Source organism: Apodemus sylvaticus, chromosome 5 (assembly GCF_947179515.1).
Source record: "Apodemus sylvaticus chromosome 5, mApoSyl1.1, whole genome shotgun sequence".
In the NCBI taxonomy this organism is placed as follows: Eukaryota; Metazoa; Chordata; class Mammalia; order Rodentia; family Muridae; genus Apodemus; species Apodemus sylvaticus.
The window spans coordinates 3,290,636-3,312,076 of record NC_067476.1 but is presented as its reverse complement, the minus strand read 5'-3'; the positions used below and the strand labels follow the sequence as shown (position 1 = coordinate 3,312,076).

General features: G+C 43.1%; 1 protein-coding gene across 3 annotated transcripts; it reads right to left on the bottom strand.

Annotated features, from left to right (window-relative positions):
- Positions 1–1,255: 1,255 nt before the first annotated feature.
- On the bottom strand, positions 1,256–17,353 carry Il1rn (interleukin 1 receptor antagonist). 3 transcript variants are annotated; one of them, XM_052181762.1, is made up of 5 exons: positions 17,050–17,353; positions 6,892–6,943; positions 5,154–5,242; positions 3,960–4,072; positions 1,256–2,770 (listed from the first exon to the last, which is right to left on the bottom strand). In XM_052181762.1, the coding sequence occupies exons 1-5, from the start codon at positions 17,057–17,059 to the stop codon at positions 2,555–2,557; spliced, it is 480 nt and encodes a 159-aa protein (XP_052037722.1). In that variant the 5' UTR covers positions 17,060–17,353; the 3' UTR covers positions 1,256–2,554. The 3 variants fall into 3 exon arrangements, with proteins under 3 accessions (XP_052037722.1, XP_052037721.1, XP_052037720.1); XM_052181761.1 differs by lacking the exon at positions 17,050–17,353 and adding an exon at positions 7,097–7,178; XM_052181760.1 differs by lacking the exon at positions 17,050–17,353 and having other exon boundaries at positions 6,892–7,158.
- Between the last annotated feature and the right edge of the window lie 4,088 nt (positions 17,354–21,441).

Below are 21,441 nucleotides of genomic sequence, written 5' to 3'. Positions count from 1 at the left end.
TATATTTATGCTTTTGGTAAATGTGCTAGAGCTTACACACTGCATGGCAGCAGTTTGGGAAAGCAGTTTTCTTTCTTTCCCTCCCTCCCTCCTCCCCTCTCTCCCTCATTCGCTTCCTTCCTCCTCTCTCCATCCTTCCCTCCCTCCCTCTCCCCCTCTTTCTCCCTCTCTCCCTCCCTCCCTCCTTCCTTCTTTCCTTTCTTCCTCCACTCTCCTCCTCTCCCTTCCTCCTCCTCCTCCTCCTTTTCCTCCTCCTCCCCCTTTTGAAACAAAGATTTTTTGTGTAGCCCGGGTTGTCCTGGAACTCTCTCTGTAGACCAGGGCAGGCTGGCCTCAAACTCAGAGAACCACCTGCCTCTGATTGTGAATTCTGGGTCTAAGGGTGTACACCACTATACCTGTCAAAAGCAGTGCTTTTCAAATTTTAACCTGTATGCTTAGCCTGGATGTCTTGTTAAGGTGAACTTCTAAGCCAGGAAGTCTGGTGTGAAGCCCAAGGAACTGGCATGAAATTTTATTACCAAATGATGGGGTTGCAAATTGTGGGTGGTACTTGAAGCAAGGAAGCTTTGAAATAGAGTCCTTGTGTACCACCTCCTCCAGGACAAATAATAGTAACTATATTACTACTCATTAGAGAAGGGTATTGCAAACATTAAAGGCAGTGGTAGATCAGTTTTCTACATAAGTTGTTATTTACAAACAGAGATGGGAAAACTGAACCCCTGATAAGAGTTTTAACTAGCTCATTCTGAGCACACATAGCAAACAACACAGGAATGAACCATGTCTGCAAGATTGCAGGATTCAGTGGAACATTTGTTTTCCCTCTTTGTTGACTATTAGCTTGTTGCCTGGTGGTATTTGTCCTGAGAGTATTTGAGTTTTAGTGATTTTTGAATCAAGTGTTTGTTAAGATTCATCTACTGGGTTGGGTGGAGCTGTCTGTGGTTCATTTGTTATCTTTGCCATTGTGGGTGTTGAGTTGAGTTGAGTACAGATCTGATACTTGCATGTTTATTCATCCATGATAGGTATTTGGGTTGTTTTTACTTGGTGGGTTCATGGTGGACAATAATACTTTATAACTTATAGGCAAGGGGTGCTTGGTATCTTGTGAGAAATGAGGAAGAAGACTTTCAGAGAAGAGATAATTATTCTCTGGCCATAGAATTAAAAAATGTCTTTTGCCCTTCCCATTTTCCCAGCACCTTTATGCCTTAGGCCTGAGCTCATGGTAACAGCCAACAAAGTGGACATTTTCAGTGTTTTATTGTAAAATTAAGCCAAAGTCACAGGGAGGAATAAGAAAATTTCCATGAATATATATAACACTTATTCTCTGAGATCCTTCTAAGAGCCAGCGAGGGTGCTCATGCTTGTAGGAACCCACCACACACACACACACACACACACACACACACACACACACACACACAACACAACACAACACATACACACACAAAGCTCCTTACTCTCCAGAGCTCATAGTCTGGCAGAGAAAACAGACAGGAACGTAGATACTTCCACATAAGTTTCAAGGTTATAAATGATAAAATGAATGGTTAAGAAATGATCAGTAGATTCATTCATTCACCACAGGAAGAGCCTGAGAGCCACATTTGCACAGAGATAGTGGGGGAACTTCTTCAGGCAGCTGTGGTAGGTTTGGAGTAAAGATAGTGTTTGGGCTGGACAGAGGAATACAAGCCATTGGAAATTTCCAAAAAATAAAAAAAGGAGGGGGGAGATTATGGGAATACTACAGTCCATCAAATTTTAACTTTTCAATTCAGGGCATCACACAGAAAAAGGAAAGGAGGAAAGCCTACCATCTATTTTCCTATGCTTACAACCATTTCACAAATGTAGGAACATCTAATCCTTAGCTCCTCTCAGAAAGGACATAATTTCCACAAGAAGCTTCTTGCACACATGGAATAAAGCTGGCCTAATAAAATAACTGTGAGATCCTTAATTTCTGTTTTCTAGAGCCTTAACAATGTCCTCCTGTGCTGAAAGCATAGTGGTATAGAACATATTTAGTATATGTGATGCCCTGGTGATTTTTATCCCAAGCATCTAAAAAACCAAAATGAATAACATGGAGAATTAAAATCCTTCTCCATAGACCAGCACAGGCTTGTAAATCAGGGTAAGGGAGCCACTTGGGAGATATTATCAAGTGACTTGATAGATCTGGACTGTGGATATGCAGGACAATGGATAAAACATTGTGTGGTGGGGGCGGAATGGGTGGTGGAGCAGAAGACATCTAGGTCAAGCAAGTAGTCTAGACTTCACCCAGATGGCAGAGACAACAATAAAGGGCTTTGAACAAGGGCCTGCCATGATCAAGTTTGAAAGATTGTTCTGGAGTCATCATGGGGATTAGGAGAGCCAACAGACTGAAGGTAGAGATCTGTCACCAGGACTCTTTTGTCTCCTGCTGTACACACTGCAAACATTGTTCCTTAGACCCCAATGATGGCCAGAGTGATCAGGCAGTTGGTCATTGTTGGTCTGGGAGTGGGGAGGACGGGCCTAGGCAGTACTATTGGTCTTCCTGGAAGTAGAACTTTGTGACCGTAAGGGGCTCCTCTGGTGTATTGGTGAGGCTCACAGGATGGTCAGCCTCTAGTGTTGTGCAGAGGAACCATCCGGGACAGGCAGCTGACTCAAAGCTGGTGGTGGGGCCTTTCTCAGAGCGGATGAAAGTAAAGCGCTTGTCTTCTTCTCTGTTCTTGTTCAGATCAGTGATGTTAACTTCCTGGAAGTCAAGAAATGGTCAGGTAATTGCTGAAAGAAATGGTCAGGTAGTTCCTGAGGGCCGAGAAAATCCTGGCTGTTTGTCTCCATACCTCCTGTAAGGCTGTTACCCTCTGATGGTCAAGAAATGAGCTCTGAAGACCTGTCTAAAGAGCACAGGCTCCAGATATCTTAAGATAGCACAGGTGGAAGGGGTTGTCTCATTGTCATCTCTTGCACACCCATGCCATTGGGGCAATGGCACAGTAAGTCTAACAAATACATGTTCCAATAAGCATAGACTAAGGCCATAGCAGCAGTGATCTGTCAGGATCTGATTCTTTTAAGGAAAGAAGGGTGTAAAGAAGGGTTAGGCTATCTCAAAGCCCATAGGGTGTGTTATATGAAATACCATGGTCATGCTTATTACATTTAGAATAAACAGTTACTCCTCTCCACTCACCTCCTGTCCATTGGTAAGAGTTAGCAACAAACTCATGATTGTGGCTATTTGCAGTTGGGTTAAAAGTTTGTCTAGCCAGCCCTCAAGGTGATGTCTGAACAGCCCATCACTACTGACTAGGTAAAGGAGTGACACAGGTCTGTGTGGGATGCAAATTAGTAGCCTAGATAATAGGTAAATAGTAGCATAGATAATGATTGGAAGTGTATAGTCTGGAGAATTGACCTTGCTAGAAGAAGTAGGTTCAAGTGGTTGAGGATGCATAAGACCCGTGATGTCCTGTGATGTCCTGTGACAGTGTCATACAGGTGCTCCTTCATGAAAATGTCTCCTCCTAGAGTTTAGATCCTTCTGCAGTACCTTTCTACAATGAGTCCATATCAACCATGTCACAGGCTTCTGCCAATAAACTTATGTAAGCCCAAGTTGGATAAGCACTTTCACACTGAGCCCCATCTTTCTGGAACAATCTCTTATAAAAGTTGACCACCATGCTAAAAGGAAGCTCAGAATGTCAACTGAATGCCAAGAAGTCACGTAAAGGGTGGTTTAGAGGATGAGAAACCACCTTGGACACCCAATACCGACCAAGAACATTGTGGAAACTGCTCAGGAGTGACCTCAAAATAGTATGCTGTGAGGAAAGAAGAGCCTCCCTCATCTTTGCACACTCAGGGTCATGAGAAACACCTGTAGTTGTCATAGGTATTGGGTTTAGAATAATTTGCTAGCTAAACCAGATTCTTACCTCTAGCTGGAGCTTGATATCATCTCCAGACTTGACACAAGACAGGCACAGCTTGCCTCCGTGGATGCCCAAGAACACACTGTGAAGGTCAATAGGCACCATGTCTATCTTTTCTGGAGAAGAGTAGAGGGTGGGGTCAGAAATAGAGAAGAGGAGACAAGGGTAGGGGAGAGTCTGTGTGTATTTTCTGTCTTTCTTTTTAAACTAAAACTACAAGTTCAGAAGGTCAGGAACGCTTTATCTTTCTAGTTTGTCTCCAAGCGAAAGATCCAAATGAGCACACTCCCTAAGAACCAGCTACCTAGATTCTATGCTGTTCCCAACTTTCCTTTACTTTCTCCAGTGAACCAGTCCTCCAGGTTAAGATCTGCTGTTGGTAGACAGAAGCACAACGCTCACAAGGACCATGTATAGGTTTCATACAGTTCACCTTTCCACCCTGCTACTGGGTAGCAATGGAAAACCTAGCCTTCTATGCTTGAGTGTGTTCATGGGAGGATTACTAGAAAGAGAGGAAAAGCCAGTTGCATAACTGCTGAGTGATACAGGAAAGTAGAGGGCTTGGGGAATACTGAGGAGATACAGGTAATGCTTTGTTCTATCACAAACAGAGATGTGGGAACTTTAAACTCCAGGACCAAGGAGTTCAATTCTGTCAAGGCAATTCAAATTCTGTCAACTAAGTGCCTTCATTTTTCTAAAAAAAGCAAAAACAAAACAAAAACAAACAAAAACCAACAAACAACAAACAAACAAGGAAAACCAGAAACCAACAACAGAAGAATCTGTGTGTAATGCTCCAAGTTCATGTAGCTTTCTTTGTCTTGGTTTAGATGGGTACATGATGAGGGCTACATCCACAGTAAAAATGCTACCAAGCCCATGTACATATTATATTAGCCTAGGACAAGGCTAGCGTTTGAATTACACTGGGGTATAGTGGTCTACCAGAACAGAAGGACTAAGGAGGTGCAGTGGTGCCTTCTGGCCCCTGTTCCACTTAGCTGTGTCCCTGGGGCACTGAGACCCAGGCTCTATCTTTTCTGCTTTCTTGAGGCTACTCCCATGTGTCCCCTTGTGGTCAAGTCTCTCATTTCCAACTCAACAGAAATGAGGACATCCCACCTACAGCCCGAGGAGCAGGGCAACGGACTCCATGCCCATATTATATTACCTTCCATGTTGTCCACTCACCTTCGAGTTTGGTATTTGGTCCTTGTAAGTACCCAGCAATGAGCTGTTTGTTTCTCAGGTAGAAGGTCTTCTGGTTAGTATCCCAGATTCTGAAAAGCAAAATGGCCTAGCTGGAGTAGGCAGTACAGAGCCCTTTCCAACTTCCTCAGAGTCACCTAATTTACATTCTAGATCTGCTGGAAGTGTGGCAAGTTCATAACACAAACGAGAATTTAAGCCAATACTATGTAAGAGATGGGCACATCTCTCATAGCTGGTGAACAGAAAACCTCTTTTTCTTGTTCTTCACCCCAGAATCCCAGCATGAACATCCATGGGTTTGGCAGAATTTTCTATAGAGCATCAGCATCTGATAGAACCTTAGGTGATGCAAACACATCCTATGTTTGCCCCACTAAACAGAGCTGCGGGGTATAGGGCTTTCTTTTGTTTTCATGCATTTATGTGTGCATTTAGATGGACATCTGCAGCTAATGGCTACTACATCGTATCACAGGCTCAAGGGTTTGGATATACTGTAACCAAGCCATTCTGGCTTAACTCTTACCTCAAGCTGCTCAACTTAGACTCGTAAGTCTCTAACTGAAACCTTTACTTCTCTTGTGGGATTGATCGCCTGCTGGCAGGGACAGATGTCCTTGGAAATAAGTCAGCTTCCTGTCTAGCTCACCCAGGGTCTATTGTTACTCTCTGACTTCTTGGTGAAAGGCCCTCTGGCTTCCAGAAAGGCAGGCACCTGTGAGGTGTGTTAATAGAGCTCTGGTGATACGACCTTGGAGCTGTCCCTTATCTCTTTACCCAGTCTGGATAGCTGAAAGGACTCCTTGAGTAGCTTGGGGCAACCTAGGAGCTCAGGGATGGGTAGAGCACAAACCAAGTTCTCTGCATGTGAGGAGTATTTGTGCCTTTGTGACTGGTCTCTATATATCTGGTGAGCTTCAAACTGAAGGGATTCCAGAGCCTTGCTAACAGGACCTCTCTTGGAGCTACTAAGAGGATGTGGTGGTAAATCTCATGAAGCAGTTACTGGATCTGTGGGACAGAGTTGCCTTGGGATAGATGCATAGATTCACAGTTAGAATTCCAGACTCCAGCTGTGGATCAAAAGAAGACAGAGTCAAAGGGGAAGTGACTCAACACAGACTTCACTCTCAGGAAGGATCAAGGACAGATCGCATGCACCAATAATCTCTTTATTCATTTTAAAATAAAAATCGAGGCCTGCCATTTTTACTATAAGGTTGATGGCATCTCCCAAGGCTCTTGATCCCATTTTAAAACTCAGGTCATTTTTCAGGCACTTTACAGTTCTCAGAGTACAGGTCTCAGAACACGGTTACAGTATCACTCACGTATTTAGTGTTCTCAATCCTGTAAGGCACACAAGGGGTTATCATCAAACCAGTATCAAGTTACAGATAAGGAAACTGAGATATCAAAGAGAGATATCTTCCAAGTCAGCACAGATACAGAGTGTAGACTGAGCCTTTGACTGTGTCCTTTTTGATAGATCCCAAAGCTAGCATTATTCCTGGATGCCTGTCCATCACTTTATATCTAGGTGTCTGAGAAAGTGAGCACAGTTAACTGTCCTGTTGTCCATGCATGGAATATTTTAAAACATAAGCCTTAAAGACTGCTTTTAGCACGTTGTTCCTGAATCCCTGGACATGCAGCATGTGTCTCTGGTTCTTGGTCTATGCAACCAAGGACCAGAGTAAGTCTTTGGAAGACTTACCTGAAGGCTTGCATCTTGCAGGGTCTTTTCCCAGAAGGGCGGCAGGCTGCCTCTGAGTGAAACAGAAGGATGAGGAGAGAGATTAGGTGACTGTAGGGTCCCCAGCGGATTTCCATCCCGAGGCCGCAGCGCAGCAAGGCAACAGAGACCAGTGACTGCCATTTCAGGCTCAAGGTGCTTGCTTATAAAGAAAGTAGTCATTCACCAGCCTGCGCTGCTGTCATTTCGTTCCACTGTCAGAAGCCAGAAGCGGAAAAACCCTCATATTTCCAAAAAGAGAAACCTTTACTGTTGTCACTGTCAACCCCGAGAGTGTCGCAATGGTGTGTTGTAACTGATCTCCTCCCCCTTACCCTGTGTAATTTCCCCAAAATTGAGCTCTCTGTTTCCCCTTCATGGTGTTCCTGGGAAGAAGAACACAATGGAAAACAGACTCCCTCATTTGCATAACAGGTACTCGAAGTCTATTTGTTGATCCCCAGCCCTGCTCCCCTCAAAGAACAGATCAGAGTAGAAATGTTCCCTTTTCATCTGAGGGCAAGTGATAGGGCCTGGTGAACAAAGGACAATGTCGTGTCACTGTTACTGTGTTCTTTGGGGAAGGGACAGTTGGCTAGACTCTGGATAAACATTCTGTCCAGAACTGGATGGTAAATATTAGGTATTTTGTGAACTATCCAATCTAACATAATACTCAGTTTAGCTGTCAAGGTGCAAAAGCACCCACAAGCAATTTGTAAGCCAGAAAACTTAACTCTGCTCTAACAGGCCTTGTTTACAAAACATAGGACAGGCCACACATAGTGCAGAAGTTTGTTGACCTCCGCTCTAGAGAAATGAGTCTGCCCAAGAGGTGTGTTAAAATCCACCATCTTTCCCAATTCTGCATCTGGAAAGTTGAAGTCGTTTTTAAAAATTATTTATTTATTTATTTATTTATTTATTTATTTATTTAGATCCCAAATGCACCCCACCCCACCCACAAAGCTTTTGGTTCTAAGTTTGTCTCCCCTAAAAATTCAGGACAAAGATGGAGCAGAGACTGAAGGAATATCTAACCAATAATTGGCCCAACTTGAGACCATCCCATGGGCAACCATCAGTCTCTGACATCATTAATGATACTCTGTTATGCTTGCAGGCAGGTGGTCCTCTGTGAAGTTAGAATCTTGTAGAGGTAACTTCATTCCCAAATAATGGAAAAGTGGAAAGTGTGTGGGCAGCAACAGATCCAGAATCTGTCTCTGCCACTTGTCACTGTGTGACCTTGAAAAAGTGACTTCTTTTATTTGTGTTTCTGCTTCTTCATTCTCAGAATGAGGAGGATCATGTCTTTCTTGAAGGTGGTAGGAAAGAAGGGAGTTAAGTTTTGATCTCAAGTGAGTATTAAAAAACATTAAGTTCCTTTCATGCAATTTTCTGGACAGTTGGGGAAAGGTAAGTATTTTCCTATTTTATGTTATCAAAAGGTGATGAGAGCCGTTGTGTGTGTCCTCAAGGGAGAGTGCTGTCAGGAACACAGGCGTAGCATTTTCAGAACTGGATTGGAGCATAGTGGTTGCCTGATCTCAACCTCTCACTACTTTAAAGAGACTCAGAAAGAGACATTAAGAAAGGTTGTAGAGATTGTTAATGGTGGAAAACCAAACCCCAGCTCTTACAGCCAGATTATCCTGCTACACTCATCCATCTTGATGACCTCATTTTCTTTTTACTCTTGGTTTTTGAGACAGGGTTTCTCTGTGTAGCCCTGAGTGTCCTGGAACTTGCTTTATAGACCAGGCTGACTTTGGACTCAGATTCTCCTGTCTCTGCCTCTCTCGTGCTAGGATTAAAGGTGTGCCCACCAGTGCTCAATGGATGCATCTGACCTTATTTCAACGCAAGAAACCAGAGTATGTTTAAAGGAGAATTAGATCCTTTCATGGAGAAGCTAAATAACTATCAAGTCTTTAAAGACTTCTTCCCTCCCCCAACAAATGGGACATGCCAGTTGCTATGATGCTGGATGATAATTTTGAGAGTCAAATGGAAAGTCCATATCTTTCTTGAGTTATTGTAGAAAATGTTGTATCTATCTGTGACAGCCAAGGGAAAGTTCTGTTCGCTCATTTCTTTGTTTTGAAAATCTTTTGTGAAGCTGGCTGAAGGAGGGGATGTGCATGAACTTGCCTAGTTATTTAACACATCCAGAAACTGTTGAATTAATTAAGCTTTAAAGTTTCTGAAAGGTTTATTAGTCACCAGGTACAAACTGTTGTTATCACATCTGCTGGGAGGAGGGGGAACTGCTACCCAGCTCCCATCAGCTCTCTCATGCTGGTTTCATGTGCTTCTAAAGCCACCTTGGACTTTATTATTACTTATTTATCACTACATCTTACATATCAATAAAATTCATATTAAAACTTAGAAATAGGCAATAGATTGGTGGTTGCCAGAGGTAGGAGACAGCAAGGACTGCATAGAGTTAAACACGAGGATAAGTGCCTCAGTTGTGTATAGCAGGATTCCTAGGAGAGTGTAGATGACTTTGCCCAGCTCTTACCAGTGGCCCCAGAAAGGACAGTCTGTCTGGCTTTGTGCCAACAATTTCAGGAAGCTGAGCTGTGTAGGCCACTTCAGCAGGAACAATTTCCTCATTCCCAAGTTCCTCACCCCACCGTTATAAAGGGTCGCAGTGTCTTTGCATCCTGGGAGACCCTTCAAGTCTCTGAGGGAGAGAGGCTTCCCCATCAGCTGAAGGTCAGACGCCTGTCTCACTTCTGCGTCTACGCTGCTTCACAGATATAATTGATGCCACGTTGCTAAGATGAGCAAGTTCTGGATATCCGGGGCTCATATGACAGTAATAACACTGTTTACTACACACTGAAAACTTCTGAGAGTGGTTGCTGAGTAGCCTCCCTATCTCTCCCCTCTAAAAGGAAAGGAGAAGGGAAATGAGAGGAACAGAAGGAGAAAGGGAGAGAGGAACAAGGAAGGAGAAGGAAAATGTGATCTATGTGAGGAGGGAGATGTGTTAATTAGCCTGATTAGGGGGAAAATTCTACAATTTATATCAAGATGCTAAGTTTATGCCTTCAGTGTATTCAACTTCTTATTAATTATGCATTCATAGGAAGACGAAAATTAACACAAGAAATACAAGACAATTTAACAGTAGCTGAAATGAAGCACAAATATTTGTATCACATTGTCCTGTAAATACTGTAAATATGATATTTACAAGTGATGTGATTTCTATATGTAGTATACAAGAATGTCATTAAGTTATACATGTTTTGTCAGTTTCTTCCTATGCAATTTTCTATATTATTATTCTTTTCATTTCATTTTCAGATTTTAATAGAATGTTGATTTTTGAAAACTGAAGTTTTGGTAGCTACTGACATAGCGATGAATGAAGAACTAGAGAGTTCTTAATGAGGATAAATGTCTAAAGAAGCCAAGCTTGAGCAAACTGGTGAGACTCTGCTAGAACATCAGATCAGTATCATCATCTCAAACATCCCTGAAGACTGAGGAAGAGACGTGACTAGCCAGGTGAATAGTGGGGCTCCACAGCTGCTCTCAGACAGCTGTCCAAGCAAAATCCTCCCCCCACCCCACCTCCCCCACATGATAGCTGCTGAGTAATGTTTCTCTGACCACAGCACAAAATCAGATGGGAAGGGATTATTCCTAGAGGTTGGAAACATTATGCTCCCAGACCCCCTTGGTCTGTGCCTTTTCCCTGTGACCGCTCCCACCTCCACAAAAGCCAGCAGCATGTTCTTTTTGAGTGTGCAGGAAGGGAGGTTCTGGGCTGATTACGTCATTCTAAGATGCACTGCCTCAGACAAGGTGCCCAGACTCTCTGGATCTCAGTTTCATTACCCATTAATCAGGTTTAATACTGGAAACCACAGCGTGGGCTGCTATGAGAATTCAGTAAGACTCTGAGATGATGTGCTGACACGTGGGAATTGCTCAAACAGTAGTGATTGTGCATAGTTCCTTACTTCAGGCAAAATGGGAGGGATGAGTCACAATGCCCACTACCCCTACAATCCTGGCCATGTGCAGATTGTACAACTCCTCCTCTCCCTGCTACTGACCCACGCTCCTTCCTGGATTTTCTGTGATGAGCCTAAGCACATCTCCCTACTAGAGGGGGAAGAAAAGGAAGGAAAAAGTCCTCTTTCCTTACTCATCTTCTGGCCTCAGTTCCACTCTTAATCTTTTTCTTGTGGTGTTACTGTTGGTGATCTTGGCAATACTGCTTGCCAATTCTAGGGGCTCAACCCAAACTCTACTTTCTGAAACCAGCTTAAGGATCTTAATACAAATGGGACCCTGTGACTTCCTTCTGGGTTCTTTTGAGGCAGGGGGATAGAAAACCTGAGCTATCCACACATTAGGAGAGGCAATAGGCAATAACAGTAGCTTTAAAGACACAGCAGGGTATGAACAAAAGTGTTTTCACACATGGATCAGGGGCGTTAAGATTCCATTGTATCAGGTTGCAAGGAGGGACCACCTTTGCAATTGTCTTATGTATAAGCCGTTCATATATTAAACACAGCATTGACCACGTAGAAATTTCCTGGTAGCTCTCTGCTGGTTCTTAATTTCAGTTGATTAGGTCTTTCAGTTCTAGAATTTCCATTTGATTCCTTTTTAAAATATAGTTCTATCTATCTATCTATCTATCTATCTATCTATCTATCTATCTATCTATCTATCTATCTATCTATATCTCTATACCCATATCTATATCTATATATATCTGGGCCCTATGTACTTGTGTGTGTGTGTATGAGTGCATGCACAAGTATGTGTGTGTGTTCATATGTTTATTTGTGTGTGTGTGTGTGTGTGAGAGAGAGAGAGAGAGAGAGAGAGAGAGAACCAAACCTACCTCATCTTGGGACTGGACTCCATCTTAAAAGAAAAAAAAACGAGAACTTGACCTGCAACAGAACCCAAGTTTCATTTACGAACAGGAAGGAGCCTGTGGCTTGTCCTTAGTTTATAGCCCAGAGTTCCTCCCTAGCTACTTCCTTGCAACAGTTAATCAAAGATTAGTCTGATTGTTTCAGATGTGCTTTCAGACCATTTGTGATTGTTCGTAGTCTTGCTTTAGAAAAGTCATTCTATTAGATGCTTGCCAGGCTAGATACCCCTCATTTGCTCCCATTCTCCTATAAAACCCTGTCCCAATGAGGATTTGGGGGCACTTTACCAAACCATTCCGTGGGTTGATGGTGAATAAGTCCGAACTCAAGTTTGTAATAAAAAGACCCTAATGTGATTATACATACCTACATCGGAACTGGCTCTTTGGAGGTCTTTTGGGGTCATGAACACTTCCTGGTGCATGTGTAATGTTGGGTGTCTTCCTTCACTACTCTTCACCTTAATTTTTTTGAGGCAGAGCCTCTCACTGAATGGTTTCAGCTACATTAGTGAGCCCCAGAGACCCTCTGTCTGCCACCTACTCAGTGCTATAATTACAGGCTCACATGGCAGTGCCCATGGATAGAGGGAATCTGAAATTAGTTCCTCATGCTCGTGCAGCCAACATTTTGTCAACAGAGCCATCTTCTCATTCGTTCATGTGCTTTTAAAAGGCCATCCCTAATAACTCCATTATTGGAATTCCTTCTGGGTCTCCTCCTATTGTCTGTTTTCCTTTAATGCACAAACTGCTTTGCATATATATTATGGTTCCTGAAATGGCCTTAGGGAGGTTATGGTAGATCCTGCACAGGAGAGAGAGAGCCTTAGGTCACTGGAGACACACTTTTGAAGGGAATTTCTCTGCCTTTTTCTTGTTCTTTACTTCCTGGGTGATGAGGTTACGTACTCTGCAGTATTGATAGCTGGTATACCCATAAAAACCCTAAGCAATGAGCCCATCTAATCTTGAACCAGAGGCTCCGAAGCTGTGACCCAACTAAGTCCCTTCTCTTGGTTTGTTAATTAGGTTAGCTATTTTATTGTGTGTACACAAAGCTAACTAACAGCACGTCTGGTTGTTATATATTTGCTCAGGGACACTGCACGTTTAACATGTAGAGATTTTTTAAAAGGATGTGTATGATGCTATCTTCATCCTTAGATGGGTCATTTTGCTCTCGTTGGGCAACTGGCCCAGAGCCATGAGATCGCAGGTAACATTTATGCAAATAAGACTTGAGCTCATTTGTAGCAGGCTTGGATACTTGAGAGGGCTGTTATAACTCATTAGGAGTCTTTCTCAGATTACACAGACCCATTTTCCTGAATGGAATATAATGTATACATTTTAGCCAGTTTGTTTTGAGCTTTCCAAACCAAGGTCATGGATCCTCAAAAATCTTAGCTTAGGGAGAGATTTCTCAGGGATTGAACCCAGATGGAGATGGGTATTACCCCTATTTTTTAAAACATCCCATTACTTCTCTTCTCATTTCTGTCATTAAACACCTACTAAAGCAAAAGGAAGAAAGGGTTTGTTTTGGTTCACTGTTTGAATATTGCTCACAATGGAGAAAGCATCTGTTCACAGTATCAGTGACTGCTAGTGCTCAGCTGGTCACAGTGTCTGCAGCTAGGAAGCAGAGAGCAGGGACTGCTAATGCTCAGCTGGTCATTTTCCTTTGTTATTTCCTGGGCCGAGCATAGGCTGGTGAAGGCCACAAATCAGTACATTTTCCCATCCAGCTAACTCAGTCTACAAATTACCATATAGACACACCCAGAGGGTTGTCTTCTAGGTGATTCTAGATCTTATCAAAGTGACAATATTAACACTCAAACTCACCATGTTTGAGGGTAGAGTCAGAAGGGGTAATGCATGAGAGTCAGAAGAAGAGAGCCCACTAATGCTACCCCAAGGATGTAGGGTCATCTTAAGGAAAATCACCCTGGAGGCTGTTATCAGCCTTGCTTTATTCCGATAGTCATGGGGTCAGAAGATAGACTACATTCAGATTATTACTAGAAGACAGAAGTGTGGTGACCGAACCAGACGTATGCTGTGTTTAACCACTCTGTAAATTTTATTTACAGCATTTCCCAGTTGCTGCAGCTTAAATACTCCCACCAACAAAGAGTTAAAGCAATCAACATTGTGGGACCTTGGCAACTGGGTGTTGCTAGCTCCAGTGCTCCACAAAGGCAGAAACATTTGGCTGATTTTCCTTCTTTCTGGAGAGAAACCATCTTTGTTCCAGTACCAAACTCCTCTAAGCCTCAAATGGTCCACAGGCAGGTCTCTCACCCCTTGCATTATTCCTGACAAATACACATTACCAGAAAACTTTAATGAATCCTGATGTGAGCGTTGCCTCTGCCTATTGGAGCTGAGCTTGTGCCACTAGGCACCATTTGTGAGATGTATGCACTTGACCTTGGATGAATAAGTATGCACCCTGAGTTGTAACAAAATTATCTCATAGTCAACACTCGAATAGCTGAGCTGTGTGGTATGAACCACACAGTTGTGGCAATATTATCCTAACTTTGCTAATTCTTACTAAAACAGTGGGCCAAAGTTATTCCTTCCAAGTCATGTATTAATATACTAGTATGAGAGGAAGTGGGGGTGGGGGGAAGAAACACCTGATGGTATAGCCATTTTTTTTCCATCTGCTCCTAGCTACCCATGTCAGGTATTTGAGCTCATCTTAATAATACACCTTGTAGGAAGCTCCTTAGGGAAACAGGTCTGGCTTGGAGACAGCTGTGCTCCTGGTACTCTCTACCCTCTAGCTTTCTGATGTCAAGGTGATCATGTGCACTCTCATGGCTATTAAAGGTCATCCAGCAGACAGGGTATAAATTGTAGATCAGTGCTTTTCAAGAGGCTCAATTTCTTGATTCAGATAGGAAGCCTTCCCTGAATCCTTTCTGAGGTTAACTTTTCCTAGATGGCTTTTAGTTCCATGGTGTGTGGGTGTGATATGGATTGGCTTTGAACATCATCATTTTTATAGTTATCACGTCTTCAGAGGTACATGCTGACTCTTTTCTCTGATGGTTAACTTCATAAGGCAAGAGAAGATGGAGATGGACAGGAATTCTGAGAGAGGGCACAGATTTGCTGTGCCCACCTCTGTTCCCGAATTCACAACTTTTATGTTGCACTGATAAAACACCATTATCCAAAGCAACTTATAGAAAAAAGAGCTTATATGACTCAAGAAGGGATGAGTCTACCACACATGGAAGGCATGGCGGCTGGAGCAGGCAGTTGGGAGCTCACATCTTCAACCACAGACACAAAGCAGAAATGAGCTGGAAGTGAACTGAGGCTTTAAACACCCCTCCCCCACTGTAATGTTCTCCTCAAGCAAGGCTCACCTCCTAAACTCCCCAGACAGCCCTCCAACCAGGCACCAAATGGTCAAATGCCATAACATTTATAGAAAATATTTCTCCTTCAAACTACCACAGATAGTATAGTCTGCCACTGAGTGATACCCCATCTTGTACTACACTCTTCATACCAATCTACTATGTGTAAGGTAACATCATAGAACACACTTTCATGATGGGAATGCACCTGGGTAGCTTGTAGGAGAAAACCTCAAGGCCCGGGAAGACAACATGTCCTCTGGACACTGTCTTGAGGCAAGGCTTAAATTCTGGTTTTTGTTCTTCTCAATATGACATACAGTCCTGCCACAGGTGTTTCCCTTCTTTGCTTCATTGCAAGGTCAATGAGAGCAAGACCTTTACTTATTCTTATGATTTTATTTTTTGGCTCTGGCTCATTATCCTATGGAGTAACTATTTAGTTGATAACTGCTTGGAAATATGGAAAAGCATATGGGAATGTGAGGAGAAATATTTTAAAGCTCTGCACAGGCTATGATGAATCCATTTCACTTGGTTATGGACTGGGATGGCAAGCTGCCTTGGTTTGTCAAAGATTATTTTAGCTTCATTACTGAACATTCTGTGTCTCAGTGAGTCCCTCAGTCTTTGAAAGCCTTGGTCACTCTAAATTGTGAATCCTGGTGGATGGTGTCACAAATTGCCAACACATTGACTTGATGGCTGTCCCTTGCTAATTTAGCTTGTTCTTATTGGCAAAGATCCATTTGGATAGATGGGATGCAGTTTAGACAGATGAATTCATAGAGAATAAGTAAGACAGACAGACAAATAGATAACTGAAATATATACAAAGGCCAAAAATGAACTTATCACCCAGGAAGAGACCATAGTAAATAAAAGAATGGTCACATCCACCATTGATTCATTTCAAGTTAAACCATTTATCTTAAGACGGTGTTAGCAGCTAGCATTCTTCAACTGTCTTCAGAGTGGATCCTAAACAGGGTTTATCCTCCCATCACCACTGCTTTCTCCTCTACAAGCATCACCTGTGAGGTAAGAAGCCGGACTTCACAGACTGAGAAAGTAAAGACCAAGGGAGGCATGTGGTACACTCCTGCTCCTGTCCTCATTCTGCAAGCCCCCCATCAAACCACATGCTTAACTTCTCGTGGAGCCATGGTTACTGCTTGGCCATAGTTGGAAGCTCCCATCTCTTTGGCTTTTGATGATGTTTCTGATTCCTTCTTTCAGAGACTGTGGTGTCTATATTGTGCTTGCTTGGATTGGTTTCTGAATTCAACCCAATTCATGCTCACCAGCATATAACACTTAGGTTTCTGCCAGTTCTATATATTTTGGAATAAGCTATTTTAAAATAAGATACTGTCTGATTCTGGAAGTACCAGATAGTACCACAGATAATATTTGGCTTTTCCTTTAAGAATGTCCACCTGAGCCTATGTTCTCTACAGTAAACATGTTGTCATTGTCAATCTGTTAATCTACAGACTCTACCTTTCTTTATTATGTTTCAACCTTGGACTTTCTATCAGCACTTCTCATTACACACATAGTTCTTTCTGCCATCTTACAGAAACATTTCTTCTATTTCTTGTTTCCATAAACAGTGGAGAATGGCCAACACTTCTGGTGACTCTTTTCATATCGGGCACATGCCTTCTGCCCCAGCATATCTAGGTAGTTAGTTTCCTGGGATGCTGTGGCTTCCCATTGGCCAGATTTTCCTGATAGCCTAGTGCTCCATGCATCTGGCATTGAGCATTGGGTCAACACTAGTGGAAGATAGTTCCTCCCTCACTTTTCATATGACTTCAAAGAGCTTACCTGAAGCCATGGGGGAGCTAAACAGAACACGAGGTCTTCCACTACCTTCCGACGTCTCACTCCAGAAAGACTTGCTGTGTATAAAGTAGCACCCAGACAGCGTCTACGGCACAGACCTTCCTAGGGTGAAACTGCCCCTCCTTCCCAGCTACCTAAGCAGAATAAGAGGGGGGAGCTGGCCACTCCCATACTCCTACACAGGCCAGTCAGCCCTAGGAGGTGGGTTGCTGATGACTGAAGCCAAGCCAAGCCCAGCTTCCACAGGGGTGACTCAGGCTAGCAGAAGCCAAACTGGTTCTTATCTACATAAAACTGGAGATCACTTATAGGAAAGGAGCTGGATTTATGAGGTGGGACCTTTGTATCACCTCAAACCCAGCTGTTATAAGACCATCATGCATGCATAAATTTATTCAAAACACATCCTGACTTAGTCCTGCCTATGGTACTTACAAGTGCTCTCACAAGCACTGGCTGCCAGCCAAACAAGGCCACTTGTATTCTAATGAAAGAAAATGGAGAAGGAAAGAGTAAAATAAGCTAATTTCTTATGGGGGCAGAAATCAAATGCATGACATGTCTATGAGGCACCCAGGCAGATATCTTAGAAGGTGACCTGGGAAGCCTCTATGAGAATGGAGGCATTTTAGTTGGGGAAGGGAAAGAATATTCCAACCACAGGAAACAGCAAGGAAGAGGACTGGGACGTGATATTTAATGATCTGAGCATTATGCTCACCACCATATGAGGTCACAGCATCACTCAGAGGTTTACCCCATTTTCCAAGTATGCTTGCATTTCACTGTTGTACCATTGCCAGGACTGACTCCAGAAGGCCAGATGCATTCTCTCAACTTTCTCTGGAAGTTCTCAATTCTCTGACTCCTCTTCTCTTCCTCTGAACTTCCGCACCAACCTGCTCTGACTTCCTGCCTCTGTGCTCTCCCACCAACGATGGATAATGCTTGTGTGATGAATAACCGTCAGGCTGACAGGTAGGTAAAACAGCAGCCTGTGATTCCTCGGGTTGAGCTTCAGGGTGGCAGGCACTCGTTGGGAGAGTCAGGACATGTCATTTTCCCTTCTAGGACTGACTTTGATGGAAGCAAAAAAGCCTGACGCTCCCTTCCCAGCCTTAGATTGATATGTAGACCATAAAATGGTTTATAAATTGTGCACACTTAAAACTAGGCCTTGTTCCAGGAAATGCCTTAATATGAAGATGAAGGAGAAGGCAGGCAAACACAATACTGCTTGCAATCTTGCCACCTGCAAGTCTGTCTCTACTGATGGGACAGGACAACCCACCCTCACTCAAGTGACCTGGCCAAAGCCCCTTGCTTTTCCCTCTAGCTGTTCTGCTCGTCTGGACTCATTCCCAAGGTCTCTCTAATGGGCCTGACATGGGTGTGGGAGGCACTGGGGCCCCCATGTGAGAAAGGATCCCTGCCTGGCATTCTGAACCGCAGGGACTTCCCATGGGGCCCTAACTTCCTGCTCTTGTTAGCTTGGGTTTACCAAGCTAGACTATCTAGATCTTTTAGCCTTAACTAGGAATTAGAAAGGAGCTTTTGTAGAGAAGTATTTGTGAAGAATCAGGAACTAGCTTTGCAAATCTGGAAACTACAAACGCCAGCTTTGCAAACCTGTGAAGCTGCTCTGGGAGGGAAGTCTGGAAGTTGCTGGTGGAACCTATCTAGTGTACATATCTGATATGACAAGAGGAAGTCACGTGGGACTGCAGGGTCTGGCATTCAGAGGTTCAAATCTCAGCCTTGTAAACTGTATCTTGGTGACTTTGGAATCTGTTCATTCATCTGTTGTCACCTTATTTTGGGGATTGAAGTAACATATGTAAGATGTTTAGATCTTACATGTAGCTACAACTGGCCCCAGTTTCTGTGGATACAGGATCTGCACTTGTATATTTAACCAACTATGAATCAGAAATATTTTTAATTGTCTCTTAGGGCTAGAGAGATGACTCAACCAGTAAAATGCTTACTGTGAAAGCATGTGAACCTGAGTTTGGATACCCAGAACTCTAATAAAACTAGATACAGTAGTACACATCTGTAATCCCAGCATACTTCTATTATAGATGGGAATCAGAAATAGGAGAGTCACTCAAAATCTTGCTGGCTAGCTGGCCCTATACCATGGCAAATTCAAGATATACTCTTGCATTTCATGTGAACTCACTTCACATAAAATGAACACACACACACACACACACACACATACAGGCATGCACACATACACCTTCATATTGACTTTTTTGTCATTATTCCCTAATTAATACAATGTAACTATTCACATAATACATTGAATTTAAATTTAGTATTATATATCTAGGGAGGATTTAAAGTATACAGGAAGATGTACCTAAGCTTTATGAAACTTTGTAAATTTTATACAAGAGGCTTGGTATCCATGGATTCTGATATCCACAGAGATTTCTAGAACCAGTTCTCTGAAGATACAGAAGGATTAGACTGTTTTAGCTAAAACTATCACAGGTTTGAACTGAAGAGTGAACCTATATCAGCAGAAAGCTGAAGCCTGGTACACGCTCAGTCCAGTCAAGAGAATGAACTAGGCTTTCAGCATATACAGAGGATTACAGTTTGATCAGCACCCAAGGCTGAAGAGTTTTCTGGTGACCTAATCCTGGGGGAAAGATGTCATATGGGAGCCTCAGTCTCCCATTGCCCACCTAGAACTCTCTTCCAGGCTCATGACCCAAAGATCTGAAGAGACCAGTGGTCTGGCATAGGATGTTAAGAAAAGCTAAGAATCCTGAAGTCCAGGGTCTCAGTACTAAGACTGGCAGGGGTGCTTAGAATTTTGTGAACTCTAGATATCTGGATACCCGTGGCTATGGGGAAACATTTCTAAAGAACACCAAGGACTGTAGGTGGGTGATCTTTCATACTAGCTTGCTGTGAGGAAAGGAGAAGAGGGATCAATAGGAGGTGTCTTACCAAGGCAACTCTTATAAGGACAACATTTAATTAGCGCTGGCTTACAGGTTCAGAAGTTCACTCCATTATCAAGGCAGGAGCACGGCAAAATCCAGGCAGGCATGGTGCAGGTGGAGCTGAGTGTTCTACATCTTTGTCTGAAGGTTGCTAGGAGAAGACTGACTTCCAGGCAGCTAGGATGAAGGTCGTAAGCTCATGACCACAGTGACTCACCTAATCCAACAATGCCATACCTCTTAATAGTGCCACTCCCTGGGCCAAGCACATACAAACCATCACAGAAGGGAAGGTGGAGACAAGAGGTATCAAGGGGAAAAGCATCAGGAAAGTGGAGAGAGCTACTGAAGTTTAGATGTTATAACCCCTCTCTTGGTTTGAGACAATTTCAGATGAGGTCCCTTCTGATACCAGAGGCCCTAAAGCTTCCAAAGAGAAGTTTTCTAGATTTCCTCAAAAGGAAGTCTGGAAACGGGCTGGGCTCAGCAGCAGAGACCCCATGTGGCATGGAGACTGCTTTACAACCATCTTTGCAGCCAAGGGTAAGAAGTCCCAAGAGCACCTTGCTTCCTGCTATGGTGTGCATAGCTTTGGGAAGAGATGAATTCATTTCATAATTCTGATGACTGCACTCTTGAGTGCTTTCCCTTGGCTGGAGGTAAGTCTGCACAGCCTGCTGCAGCTGTCAGTCATTCTCTGAACTCTAGTCATACGGGCCTTCCCCTAGTTTCTCAGTTGCCTCATTCTCCTGCCTCAGACCCTCAACTTAGTATAAGTATATGACTGTTACGTCCTTCCCTTCCTAATCCTCAATTCCTCAACTCAGATGCCTCATGTGTGTGATTCTTTGCATCATACCTGCCTACTTGGACAAGCTGTGGTTAATGCCACATCTGGTTAGTTTGCCATTGTATCTCCAGGTCACAGTATGAAACCAGAGGGTCCAGCACATGTGGAAAGGTACCCAGATGTACAAGGACATTTTTATCCCCCAACTATCTCTGCTCCCCTGTCTGCTAACACACAGGTTCATCTATCTTGGAAACAGCATTCATAAATGGTCACATGATAAATATACATATCTACATCAATTGAGATTATTGTAGTTCAGGTATGAAGTGTCTCCTCATGGGTTCATAGCTGCTAATATAGATGGTTTCTTTTCTTCTCTCGTAGTGCGTAGCACCTCAAAGCACCATGAAAGCTAACCAGTAGGGACAAAGCATTGAGGTCAATATTACCTTGATTTCTCCATGTTTCATGGTTCAAGTATGTGGTGTTTTCAGCAACAGGATTCATCAAATTCTAGAGGAACCAAGTACTTTGGCAATAGCCTGTAATATTTGGGGTCTATGGGGACCTCACTGGCTAAGAACATTTTCAGTATTCATTCATCAGTTGATGGGTATC